The 12,661-nt window shown below is 35.9% G+C and overlaps 1 protein-coding gene across 1 annotated transcript in view; it reads left to right on the plus strand.

Annotated features, from left to right (window-relative positions):
- Nucleotides 1-263: 263 nt before the first annotated feature.
- LOC100370773 (multidrug resistance-associated protein 1-like) overlaps nt 264-12,661 on the plus strand; it is a 114,539-nt gene continuing 102,141 nt past the window's right edge. Inside the window, exons 1-7 of the mRNA XM_085502683.1 lie at nt 264-299; nt 4,637-4,810; nt 5,938-6,063; nt 6,880-7,017; nt 9,782-9,904; nt 10,375-10,436; nt 10,731-10,853. Of these exons, the coding sequence (XP_085358809.1) occupies nt 264-299; nt 4,637-4,810; nt 5,938-6,063; nt 6,880-7,017; nt 9,782-9,904; nt 10,375-10,436; nt 10,731-10,853 (782 nt within the window). The remainder of the gene's footprint in view (nt 300-4,636; nt 4,811-5,937; nt 6,064-6,879; nt 7,018-9,781; nt 9,905-10,374; nt 10,437-10,730; nt 10,854-12,661) is intronic.

Here is a 12,661-nt window from a genome sequence, read left to right on the forward strand (position 1 = left end):
TTTGTGTTACCAGCCAATTAGTTCATATGTGATTTGTGTTTGGAATCAAACAATCGCGTTTCTATTGGGGTGACCAGTGACCCAGAGTTGTAAGCACAAATTTTCATATGCTACTTGGCCTGATAAAGTGCCGTACTGTCGGTGTAGGGCGCCACTCGTTTCTGTAAACGGTCAAAGGTCACGTACCTTATCACGTGTTCTGTTTACTAGTATTCAAAGATTGGTGACAATGCAGTGAACTTGGCTTTACTGGATTGTGTACCATGACGCTAGATGGCTTCTGTGATGGCCCACTATGGGTAAGTTATAATTTATATAACTGTGTCAAATACATGACCTTCAATCGGGGTCGTTTTCTCGGTATGTACGAATTGGTATATACAAATTACAATAAAGATAATTATTATACATCTATCACCGTAACGCCATAAGTTACAGCGTGCCGTAATTTTGCGGTATTTTACGGGGTATTTTCATACTACCATATTTGGAAATGCGAATTCCAAATATGGAATGATTACGCGCGTAAGCGTCCTCGAATAATACAAACAAACATGGCCGCCACCAGGATTTGACCGGACTCCATACAAAGAAGTTCGGTGATTCTGTTCTAAACTTTTTGGATTTCGGCATTTCCATGATGTATCCTTGAAGGGAAAAGATGTATAATAATAAGGTTATTACGAAGATATCTCAAAGTATGCACTCAGACAGTACGCTGTCGCATCGACCTCCGCTACGCGTCGGTCGATACTGCAGCTCACCGTCCCTCAAGGGACGGTGTGCAGCTGTACTGTCTTCGTGCATACTTTGAGGTATTTTCGTAATAACCTTATATTATGACATTACAAATAAGGTGGGACAAATCACGTGACAATTTAATGATAATAACGGTAATAAATCCTAGCTTAACTGTCAACGATCATATAAGTTGCGTTCACGCACAGCTCCTTAGCACGGGCTAAGAGGTCAAATTCCTTAGCCCGTGCTAAGAAAACGTCCGTGAACGCTTAGCACGGGCTAAGGAATGCTAAGTACCGGTTAAATCTGACCCAAATTTAAGACGCGGTCTAGACCTTAGCACGGGCTAACGAAGTATGCGCAAACGCTTAGCCCAGGGCTAAGCGCCCTCTGCGGCAGCCTTTGGGTGTGAAAATTGTCCCATGTTCGTATAACGACAATATTCCACCAGTCATTACTCCGCGCTCGCTTCTACACTAATCGGGTCACTGTAGTAGAGCGTACAGCAGCTCCAATCGTAGACAAAATAAATTTGGTTCGCTGTCTACGACATGCATTAATAAAACTCTGTATTCTGTTACGACCGTTGTATACTGTTTATGTGCATCCAAATAAGTTGGGTCCGTCTTCTCTCGCGTTCCTGTGCACGTCGCTTCAAAATTAAAACGAAACATGCCAGCAGCAGAAATAGAACCTCGTGTGCGCGTGCGTGTCATCCATTTTTCGTTCGTAAATAGCGACTTACCAAAGGTCACCGACTAATGGCACCCCTTAGCCCGTGCTAACGACTGGTCCTCCCTGTGCGTGGACGCAATTGGGTCTAGCCGAAATGCAAATATGCTAGATAAGCCTAAATCAGCTTAAATCTTAGCCCGTACTTCGTGTAACGTGAACACAACTATAGTCAGTCGGGTCACGCCGAGGGTCACGCACTTGGTTCAAGTTGGTTGCAACATGGCCGTGTGGTTGAAACTAGGTCATGGCGTGACGGGTGAGGAAGACATCAATATAACCACAGTCCCTCTATCATGATAGAGGGACTGTGATATAACACTCACAAAATCACAACAAAACAGAGAAGTGGTCGCATATTACGGTGTAGCTAACACCGGAAATGAAAAACCGCACAAAACAAACGCCAAGGGTTCGAATCCTACTAGATACAATAATAATAAATCTGACGAAACTCCACCATGCAAAACTGCATGAATGAATAAATAAATAATAAAATAACTTACATTTTAAACTGAACGAGGTGCAATTTGTACAACAGTTACCAGATTGTGACAAGAGATAAATGTGTCTGCGGAATTATTGATTGAGGGTTCGATTTCAGCAGTTAACATTTTGTTAGAAAGCTTCACAATTAAATCAAATATCCAATGATACCAGTATATTTATTTATTTATTTTAACAAGGCCAGACTTTTTTTATTTATTCCTTGTTTCTCGAGTTTTTTTAAGGCAATTTTTTTGAGGAGGACGGAAAAAAAATAAAATTAATTCTTTTTTTCCATTAGATTTGTTTGATTCTCAAAGAGTTGTAAGTGAGATCATTGATCGGAGAGAAGAAATGAAAGAAAATTTTAATTCATTCATAATCTTGTTTCTCATCTGCGTGAGACTTCGGTACTTTGATCATGATACTCCCACGAAAATGCAACTTGGATTTCTTATGTAGTGGGCGGTAAAAAAATGAAGATTAAAATAATACTTTTTTAGGTACGAGAAATTACGCTGAAATAAAATATTATTTTTATTTCATTTTCGGTTCCTGTTCATTCGCCGGGTTCGCGAAAACAAGGGATAATAAAAGTCTGGCCCAACTTGCAATGGCGGAAGTTGATCAAACATGAGCTCTTCACACCTAAAGAAGTATCTAATATTTGTCGACATATTTATTCTCTCAATTTAACAAGTTTCAATGGTGGAAATCAATTAAATTAAAAGTTGTTTACACCAAAATAAGTATCAAATATTTTTTCACATATTTATTCTCTCAATTTAACAACTTGTGGGAATTAATAAAACGAGAGTTGTTTACACCAAAATAAGTATAAAACATTTGTCCACACGTTTATTCTCTCAATTCAACAACTTGTAATGGTGGGAATTAATTATATGCAAGTTGTTAACACAAATACTGTTAAAAGATTAATTATTCACTGGGTTTTAATTTGCTTACTTTGCTGACTGGAAAATGTGCTAAATTAAAACCCAGTGAATATATAAAATTTAGCATAGAACACATTATCTAAATGATAAAACCGTGAATTTAAAACCCACTGAATATGCCTGAAATGGCAAATCAGCAAAATTTAAACCCAGTGAAAATTTGTCATTTTACAGTATAAATCTGGCATACTTGTTAATACATTTAGTCTCTCAATATAACAACTTGTAATGATGGAAATTAGTTAAACAAACTTTTGCATGGCCAATATTTATTCATGAATAAATTAGCATAATTTAAAAAAATATGCCAAGTTATTAATCCTTGGAGAGGGTTTACAGCAGTTGCGTTCACGTTAGTCAAGACCTGCTTGGAACCCACTCGGCTTGTGCCGAAATCACGCCCTTATTCGTATATCTGTTATTTACCCAAACATAGAAAATGATGTGCATATGATGATAATAATAATTGCTATATTTAAATTATATTCATGTTTTTTTATGGTGTTTATTATCAGTATTCATGCACATAAACGTCAAAAAAGATTCGAAAAACATTTTTTGTTCATGTCGATGTAACATTGAGGGAAAAAAACATCGCTGATGTCGGTTTGCATTGATTTCATTCATTACTACAGCACCCAAACATACATAGCTGCACTTGCCTCCATCGTTATGTCATACTAGTATGAAGCAGTATATGTTCTCTTAATGTAAGAAATGATGCTATTATTCCCTGTGTTTGGGTAAATTCCTGAGTTCAGAATTAGTTTTTTCAGTGAATTTACAAGAAAATCAGTACTATACTTAATAATTTCTGAGCAAGAGCCACTCAGAACACTCTTCCATAATGTGTTATAAATTTACTATACGTTCTCAATTTAGTAATTTATCTTTGCAGGAGTTTACTATTTGCCTTACTTTGTGTATTTTCTAAATGTTGACTGATTGTGTCATTTTCATTGGTTTCTTCCTGAATTAATGTAATCCATGGAAGTGTGTATTTTATCTACTCATGGTATGCTTGTTTTGTCAAGTTACATTCTGGAAGTTCTTTGATGCATGCCAAATACTTCATCAGATTTATTTACCAAATAAAATCAAAACAATGAAAAATTAAGGTAGTTTATTCAAAACAGAATTAAAACAATATATTTTAACCAATTAGCAGTCTACGAGTTATATACTATTTTCGTAATGTAACTTCTATTCTTGAAATGTTATACATCTTAAAATTATTTACAAATTATTGCATTAATTGTTATTGTTACATCATTATTACAAACTTGTATTCTGTTTATTATATTTTATACTTTTCAAACAATTGTAATTATTAAACTTATAACGCTCTACTGTTCCAGATAGGAATATGGAACCAATAAAGTATTGAAGCTCTTGGACAAAAGATGTGATAAACATATGACATGACCATATATGGTCATGTGACCTCATTAAATATGCATAACAGTAATATCTCAAGCACAGTTACAGATAGGGCCATGCAGCCAGATCAATATTGAAGCTGTTGCAAAAGAGATGTGACTAACATATCAAATGACCATATATGGTCATGTAACCTCATTAATATGCATAGCTGTTCTATCTCTAGCACTGTTACAGATAGGGACATGCAGCTAATGCACTGATGATGGTGTCTGACCCGAGAAATGACTCACATTTTTTTAACAGAGTTCTGTTTAAGCTAACAATGTGTTTGTTTTCAGGACCCATCCCTGTTGAATTCCACTGTGCCAGATCTGACAGTGTGTTTTCAGAAGACAGTGCTGGTATGGGTACCGTGTGCATTTCTGTGGATGGCGTCCCTCTTCTACATCCAGCATATGAAAAAGTACAGCCGTGGTTATATCCGAGTGTCAAACCTTCATCGATGTAAAACAGTGAGTATTATATGCCCAAGTACGGGCATTAATGCTTGGCAATGACTACACACAAATGTCTGTAAAACAATCTTATCCATTATTATCTGTTGAAGTTTGACTGTTACTTAGTACTTTTTTTTAATAATGTTGTATTTGACATGTATTGCTTACATCAAATATGAACAATCACAGGATAAACTTGACACTTTTACATTGAACTGAATAATTGTATAGTCTACGCTGTCATTTTGACCCGATTTGGCATGAACTAAATGTTGTAATCAACTAATCTGATTAGTTGGAAGTGATTTAAGAGAAATTGGCACATTGTGTTTGTTCTTTAATGATTTAACTCGGGTGGTTCATCTGAAATTTATTGCCTACCAGTTTTCCATATTCATTGATACAGTTGCATAGATTTACCATTACAGAAATAAAAGTCAAAATAAGGACTGGAGTCATAAATATTCTGCTATACATGTACATTAACTTTCATCCAGTGAATAGATAGATAGATAAACATTACACAAAAATACAGGCCAGAATATAATATTATCGCACTGGATGATTTCATGGCTGGTGGGTCCTTATTTGGGGTTCAAAATTTCAAAAAATGCTCATCTAATATTTTTTAGAACTTCTATTTTCATTGAGAAATTTACCTCCGTGTTGACTTTCAACGCCAGCAGTTTGACCACCCAAGACGAAAAAAACTATTGCAGAAGCTAATCTAAAATTTGAATTAAAAAATAGCCCTCCTAAAATTTCATTACAATGTCACCCAGTGTCATCTTTCTCCAAAAAAATCACATTAACAAACCTAAGAGTAAATTTAAAAAAAAAGAAGTTTCAAATAAAAACGATCACAACTGCATTGCTTAGTAGCAAATGATTGCGACAGCGCAATCTGGTCATGCTGCGTTTCACAATTGTTGATTATTATTGAAATGTCTGACAAATGATGCCAAAATATATAAAAAAAACTGCCGAAAAAAACGCCCTGGGTGATTTCTTGGTCCCATTTTATTTATTTTTTAAACCCAAACTGCCATTTAACGGCCCAGGGTGAATTTACGGCAGAATCGGTATATATATCACATTCTTGTACGGTAATACATTTTATCTCATGATGCTTTCCATTTCAGATTTTTACGGGTCTGCTTATTTTTATTCCACTTGTAAATTTAGTCAAAGCTATTTCTGAAAGTCATAATGGTGTTCATAGACCATCTGTTGATTACATTGCTCCAGCGGTTCTCAGTGTTACACTAGTAAGTCAAGTTTCTTTTTTATATTTCCACCTTAAATTATTTACAAGTCTTGTTATTTTTACGAATACAACTCAGATTGTGACTGTGTTGTTGCTGAAACCTTCCACAGATAGCTAGTGAATGGAAACCATGTTAATCAGAGACGACGGCGCAAAATTTTGCATTGGGGAGGGGGGGGTCTACCCACCAACCTTGCACAGAAGGCACGACCTTACTAGGGGGTCCGGGGGCATGCTCCCCCTTACAAATTTTGTCTAGACCCTCTGAGATGCTATTTCCTGTATTTTGAGGGGCAAATTTTGCCGAACATAAAGGGTTTTAACATGATTTTGGAGGAGCGACAACAGTAATATCGAAGAGCGACCGCCCCTCTGCCCCCTGTGTCGCTGCCGCTGTCAATGCCATTCATACAATAATAAGTAAAAACATTTACTAAATATCCACCTATCACATACTCACATGGCAGTAATAGTTGATTTGAAATAACAGTTGTAAGTTGTTTATATGTACGACTGTACTTCTCATCTTATCACTATCACACAGAATATCACATGCAATAGAAACCCATAAATTTATTCTCTCTATTTGTCCCTTGAACTGTACTTGCTTTAAATTATCTTAAAGCGAGAGGGTCGTCACTTGTGCATGCAGGGGAATTGAGTCTCAAGCGATAATAACAACACACGCTAGAAACACCAAGGCTCACGCTTGTTTGTAAACATTGACACACTATGGCCATCTGATGCATGCGCAGGTGACGACTCTCCCGATTTAAATAACACTACCAACGGTCATGTTTGTTTGTTCTCTCCACAGATGCTAGCATTTGTAATAATACAAATGGAAAGACTAAAAGGTGTCCAGTCTTCTGCCATTATGTTTATTTTCTGGTTTCTTGTAACATTATGTAGCACTGTGATGTTTTATTCTAAGATTCTCATCGCCATACAAGAAGTATGTTCAAGCTTTCTCATATTTTTTATAGTCCAGTGCCCTCTATTGGTCACAATAGGAATTAATCTTTGTATGCAAATTAGTTTTATGTCATGTGGTTTATGCATGATGCTTATTTTGCTTACTGAACAGTATCGCCTTATAGTATATAGTATGCTTGAATATATTTTTGTGAAACATAAAATGGGTTTATTACCATGTAAACTAAGAGGGGGAGGTGTCATTGATATGTACAGCTTGTGGCCATTAGATACTATTAAATGTAGATTCTACATGCATATCGTAATATAAACAAATATGTAAAAAACGCTGAACATATTATCTAAATTGAGTTGAATTTTACAATGACTTGAAAAAACTTAAAACTAACATTAAGTCAAAATGCCTGTTTATTTTCAAAATCAGCGTCTCAAAATATATTAGAAAATGTCTGCCCAGAAATTTTCTTTTCAAATGTAACCTTTCCCTAACTCATTAATTTTTTTAGCTTCTGTGTGTGTGAAGCAAAAACAACTAAATAATAAAATATACATTGTATTCTGATTGGGTCTACAATACCATATCACTCAATATTAAAAGGACTAGTTTTGATTTTGTAGTAGTTTGATAGTGTCTTGTATAAAGCAGACAATCATTGTTCTTTAGCTTTTGAGATCTTGTTGTTCATATGAAAAAATGCTGTGAATCCAGTGTATTTTTACCCCATCATTAAGATAATTGTATATGTGTTCTTGTATGAATTCCAAGTTTTATTTCAAGATTGCCTTGATTTAATTATAGTCTTGTATGATATGCCAAGCCTGATTATTTGTTTTCATCCTATAGAGCTTATGTTCAGTTCTATGATTGCCAAGCTTTATATTTTTTTTTAGCACTTGGAGCTCATGTGTTATTCATATAGCAATACATGTCCATTACAATTCAATTTGTGATCATTGACTTGCTTTTATCCTAGGCATGAATAATATCTCATCTAATTGCAACATGGACTGTGTAATTAACAATGACTTGTTAGTTTTGGACTACTTACTGATGAGTTAATAAGCTATCCATTTTTATATAGGAAAACACTTGTATAAGATAGATACACTTTATAAACCAATATAAGCTGTGAATCAAACCAATACATTTTATGACTGATGTTGTAATGATAGATGTCATTTTGCAATGACAGGTATCCAATGTCAGCTCAATACAATTGGCAATGGTTTATTAGTCCCGAAAATGGTGACTTATATTTTGACCTTTGTGTGTCCGGACCAATCACAATCAAACTTCACATATTTTGCAGTTCTAGTGCCATATTTCTGCCATGCTTTGACTGATTATGATAAAATTGTATATACTGTAAAATGACTAATTTTCACTGGGTTTAAATTTCACTGATTTACCATTTCAGGCATATTCAGTGGGTTTTAAATTCACGGTTTTATCATTTAGATATAGTGTTCTATGCTAAATTTTACATATTCACTGGGTTTTAATTTAGCACATTTTCCAGTCAGCGAAATAAGCCAAATTAAAACACAGTGAATAATTAACCATTTTACAGTATTCATCGTGACATAGATATATTGGTTTGACTATCTGATTCAAAGTAGCCATATGGCAGCAATTTTTGTGCTAAAAAATCATCAAAAATCAAGCATTTTTGGCATTTCAGTACTAGATCTTGGCGTTTATGGATGAATTTTGTTCAAACCTGGTACGAACGTTGGACATTATGGGACCTTGATGCACATTTTATTTTTAGATCAGAATTAAATGGCTGACTGGAGGTCATTTTGTTTAAATGAATGCACTTCTAGAACCATATCTCTGATATGCTTTGACTGATTGTGTTCACATTTTATATATTCATTTTACATCATGTTATAGATATATAGATGTATTCAAAATGGCCGACTGGTGGCCATTTTGTTTCAATTAATGCTGTTCCAGAGCAATATTTCTCAATATGGACAAGTACTCTTTTGACCATCAGATACAAGCTGTCAATCATTTTAATGATAAAAAATCATCATAATCAAGCATCATCTTCTGGATCCATACTTCTGACATGGTTATGTTCCAAGTATATTACTATGAACAAAACTACATGTATATACATGTATCTTAAATTTGGACTGTGCCATGCATGGCTTGTTATTTTCATACCGTTTTGTCTCTGATCAACTTGAAAAGATTTACTCACGAAAGGATTTACTCAAGTTCTGTTTAGTCTCTGTTATACTGCAGTATTATGGAATAGCAAACAAACTGATTCAGAAGTGTATTTTGTGACTAAATTTGATTATGCATACCTCTGTGATGTATCCCTAAGGGTAACTGATTTGTGAAATTCAGGAACATTTCTCAGTAAATATATTAAGCATTTACTTATTTACTAAATATTATTCATGATAGTTTGATATAACTAGCATTCACCTGTTCAATTCTGGTAAATATTATTCATGATAGTTTGATATAACTAGCATTCACCTGTTCAGCTCTGGTAAATATTATTCATGATAGTTTGATATAACTAGCATTCACCTGTTCAGCTCTGGTAAATATTATTCATGATAGTTTGATATAACTAGCATTCACCTGTTCAGCTCTGGTAAATATTATTCATGATAGTTTGATATAACTAGCATTCACCTGTTCAGCTCTGGTAAATATTATTCATGATAGTTTGATACAACTAGCATTCACCTGTTCAGCTCTGGTAAATAATATTACACTCATAATGTTAACAAGATGTTAATTTTTTTTATTTCAGCCTATTGATGATATATTAGGTTATGTGACTTTTTATCTATACTACGTTATCTTGTTGATAGAACTAGTATTGTCATCCATATCAGATAATCCACCGCATTACTCCCCCAGAGTTACTGACTTGGTAAGATATTTTGTGTCATTTCCGATATGCTGAAATTTTTATTGAACGCATAGTGTGACTAAATTAAAATTAGCTGATGGGTTCAACGATCAATAAATACAAATTATTTGTTCAATGGCTTTCATTTTTAAAAGTTAGAATTATTACTGACAGTTAATTCTAATATCTAAAATCTGATTTTGTAGTATATTTTCTTGGAGGAAAGAAACACCACACTTAAAATAAAAGCACTACAGTCAAAGCATTACAGTCACTACAATTTTGTGTAAGCAACCAATATACTTTGCACATGTTGCTTGGGACTCACTCATATTGAACATGGTGAAGCTGACAACTGTGAAACTTTAGGCATTTCATCATCATATTAAAATAGCGCCCTCTACTGATGAGTAGTAATGCATTTATTAAATGCATTTGTTAGCTTAAATATGCTTTGTTGTAATAATAAAAATTATTAAATCCATTCACAGAATCCATGTCCATACAGTTCTGCATCATTCTTGTCAAAGGTAACATTCTGGTGGGTTACTCGGTACGTTCATTAAGACTACATGCTATTATTTTGAATTGAAAAGTGCCTCAGTATTCAGGATTGTGTTAAACAATGACATCACTGAGTCAAAGTGGTGTATTGATTTATACCTAGTACTGATTCACTATTTTTTTGTTCTATGGCTCATAACGTTGATAAAAAATGTTCAGCATCAACTAGCCAAAAAAAGATACATTTCAACACATTTCAACTCATGTACCTGTGTGACACATGTCATATCTACATGTATGTAAATTAGTTTTGTGATGTTTTTCATTGTGATTTTGTTTGCAGCATTATAGTCTTAGGCTACAAGAAACCATTGCAACGAGAAGATCTGTGGTCTCTGAACAAGGAGGATGAAACCTCTCATGTCTTTCACAAATTTGAAAAACAATGGAGTAAGGAAAAATGCAGGTAGAGAGTAAATTAATTTTGTTGTCCTTTGATTGAAATGCCTACATGTACTATTTGTCTTACTATTTGACATTTAATAATTGATGGATACCGCCGTCAAATTTTATGTGAATAAAAAAGCAGTGTACATAGGATAGGACTGATGAGTTTGTTAAAGGCCCATGTCAGATGGCCTGGGAGAGGAGTATATCAAAGGCCCATGTCAGATTATCTGGCTGATGAGTATGTTAAAGGCCCATGTCAGATGGGCTGGCTGATGAGTATGTTAAAGGCCCATGTCAGATGGGCTGGCAGAGGAGTATATCAAAGGTCCATGTTAGAGAGTCTGGCTGATGAGTATATCAAAGGCCCATGTCAGATGGGCTGGCAGAGGAGTATATCAAAGGCCCATGTCAGATTATCTGGCTGATGAGTATATCAAAGGCCCATGTCAGATGGTCTGGCTGATGAGTATATCAAAGGCCCATGTCAGATGGTCTGGCTGATGAGTATATCAAAGGCTCATGTCAGATGGGCTGGCAGAGGAGTATATCAAAGGCCCATGTCAGATGGTCTGGCTGATGAGTATATCAAAGGCCCATGTCAGATTATCTGGCTGATGAGTATATTAAAGGCCCATGTCAGATGGGCTGGCAGAGGAGTATATCAAAGGCCCATGTCAGATGGTCTGGCTGATGAGTATATCAAAGGCCCATGTCAGATGGTCTGGCTGATGAGTATATCAAAGGCTCATGTCAGATGGGCTGGCAGAGGAGTATATCAAAGGCCCATGTCAGATTATCTGGCTGATGAGTATATCAAAGGCCCATGTCAGATTATCTGGCTGATGAGTATATCAAAGGCCCATGTCAGATTATCTGGCTGATGAGTATATCAAAGGCCCATGTCAGATTATCTGGCTGATGAGTATATCAAAGGCCCATGTCAGATTATCTGGCTGATGAGTATATCAAAGGCCCATGTCAGATTATCTGTCTGATGAGTATATCAAAGGCCCATGTCAGATTGTCTGGCTGATGAGTATATCAAAGGCCTATGTCAGATTATCTGGCTGATGAGTATATCAAAGGCTCATGTCAGATGGGCTGGCAGAGGAGTATATCAAAGGCCCATGTCAGATTATCTGGCTGATGAGTATATCAAAGGCCCATGTCAGATTATCTGGCTGATGAGTATATCAAAGGCCCATGTCAGATTATCTGGCTGATGAGTATATCAAAGGCCCATGTCAGATGGTCTGGCTGATGAGTATATCAAAGGCTCATGTCAGATGGGCTGGCAGAGGAGTATATCAAAGGCCCATGTCAGATTATCTGGCTGATGAGTATATTAAAGGCCCATTTCAGATGGGCTGGCAGAGGAGTATATCAAAGGCCCATGTCAGATGGTCTGGCTGATAAGTATATCAAAGGCCCATGTCAGATGGTCTGGCTGATGAGTATATCAAATGCCCATGTCAGATTGCCTGGCAGAGGAGTATATCAAAGGCCCATGTCAGATGGTCTGGCTGATGAGTATATCAAAGACCCATGTCAGATGGTCTGGCTGATGAGTATATCAAAGGCCCATGTCAGATGGTCTGGCTGATGAGTATATCAAATGCCCATGTCAGATTGCCTGGCAGAGGAGTATATCAAAGGCCCATGTCAGATGGTCTGGCTGATGAGTATATCAAAGGCCCATGTCAGATGGTTGGCTGATGAGTATATTAAAGGTCCATGTCAGATGGTCTGGCTGATGAGTATATCAAAGGCCCATGTCAGATGGTCTGGCTGATGAGTATATCAAAGGCCCATGTCAGATGGTCT

The sequence above is a fragment of the Saccoglossus kowalevskii genome, chromosome 8, assembly GCF_978046115.1.
Source record: "Saccoglossus kowalevskii chromosome 8, keSacKowa6.1, whole genome shotgun sequence".
In the NCBI taxonomy this organism is placed as follows: Eukaryota; Metazoa; Hemichordata; class Enteropneusta; family Harrimaniidae; genus Saccoglossus; species Saccoglossus kowalevskii.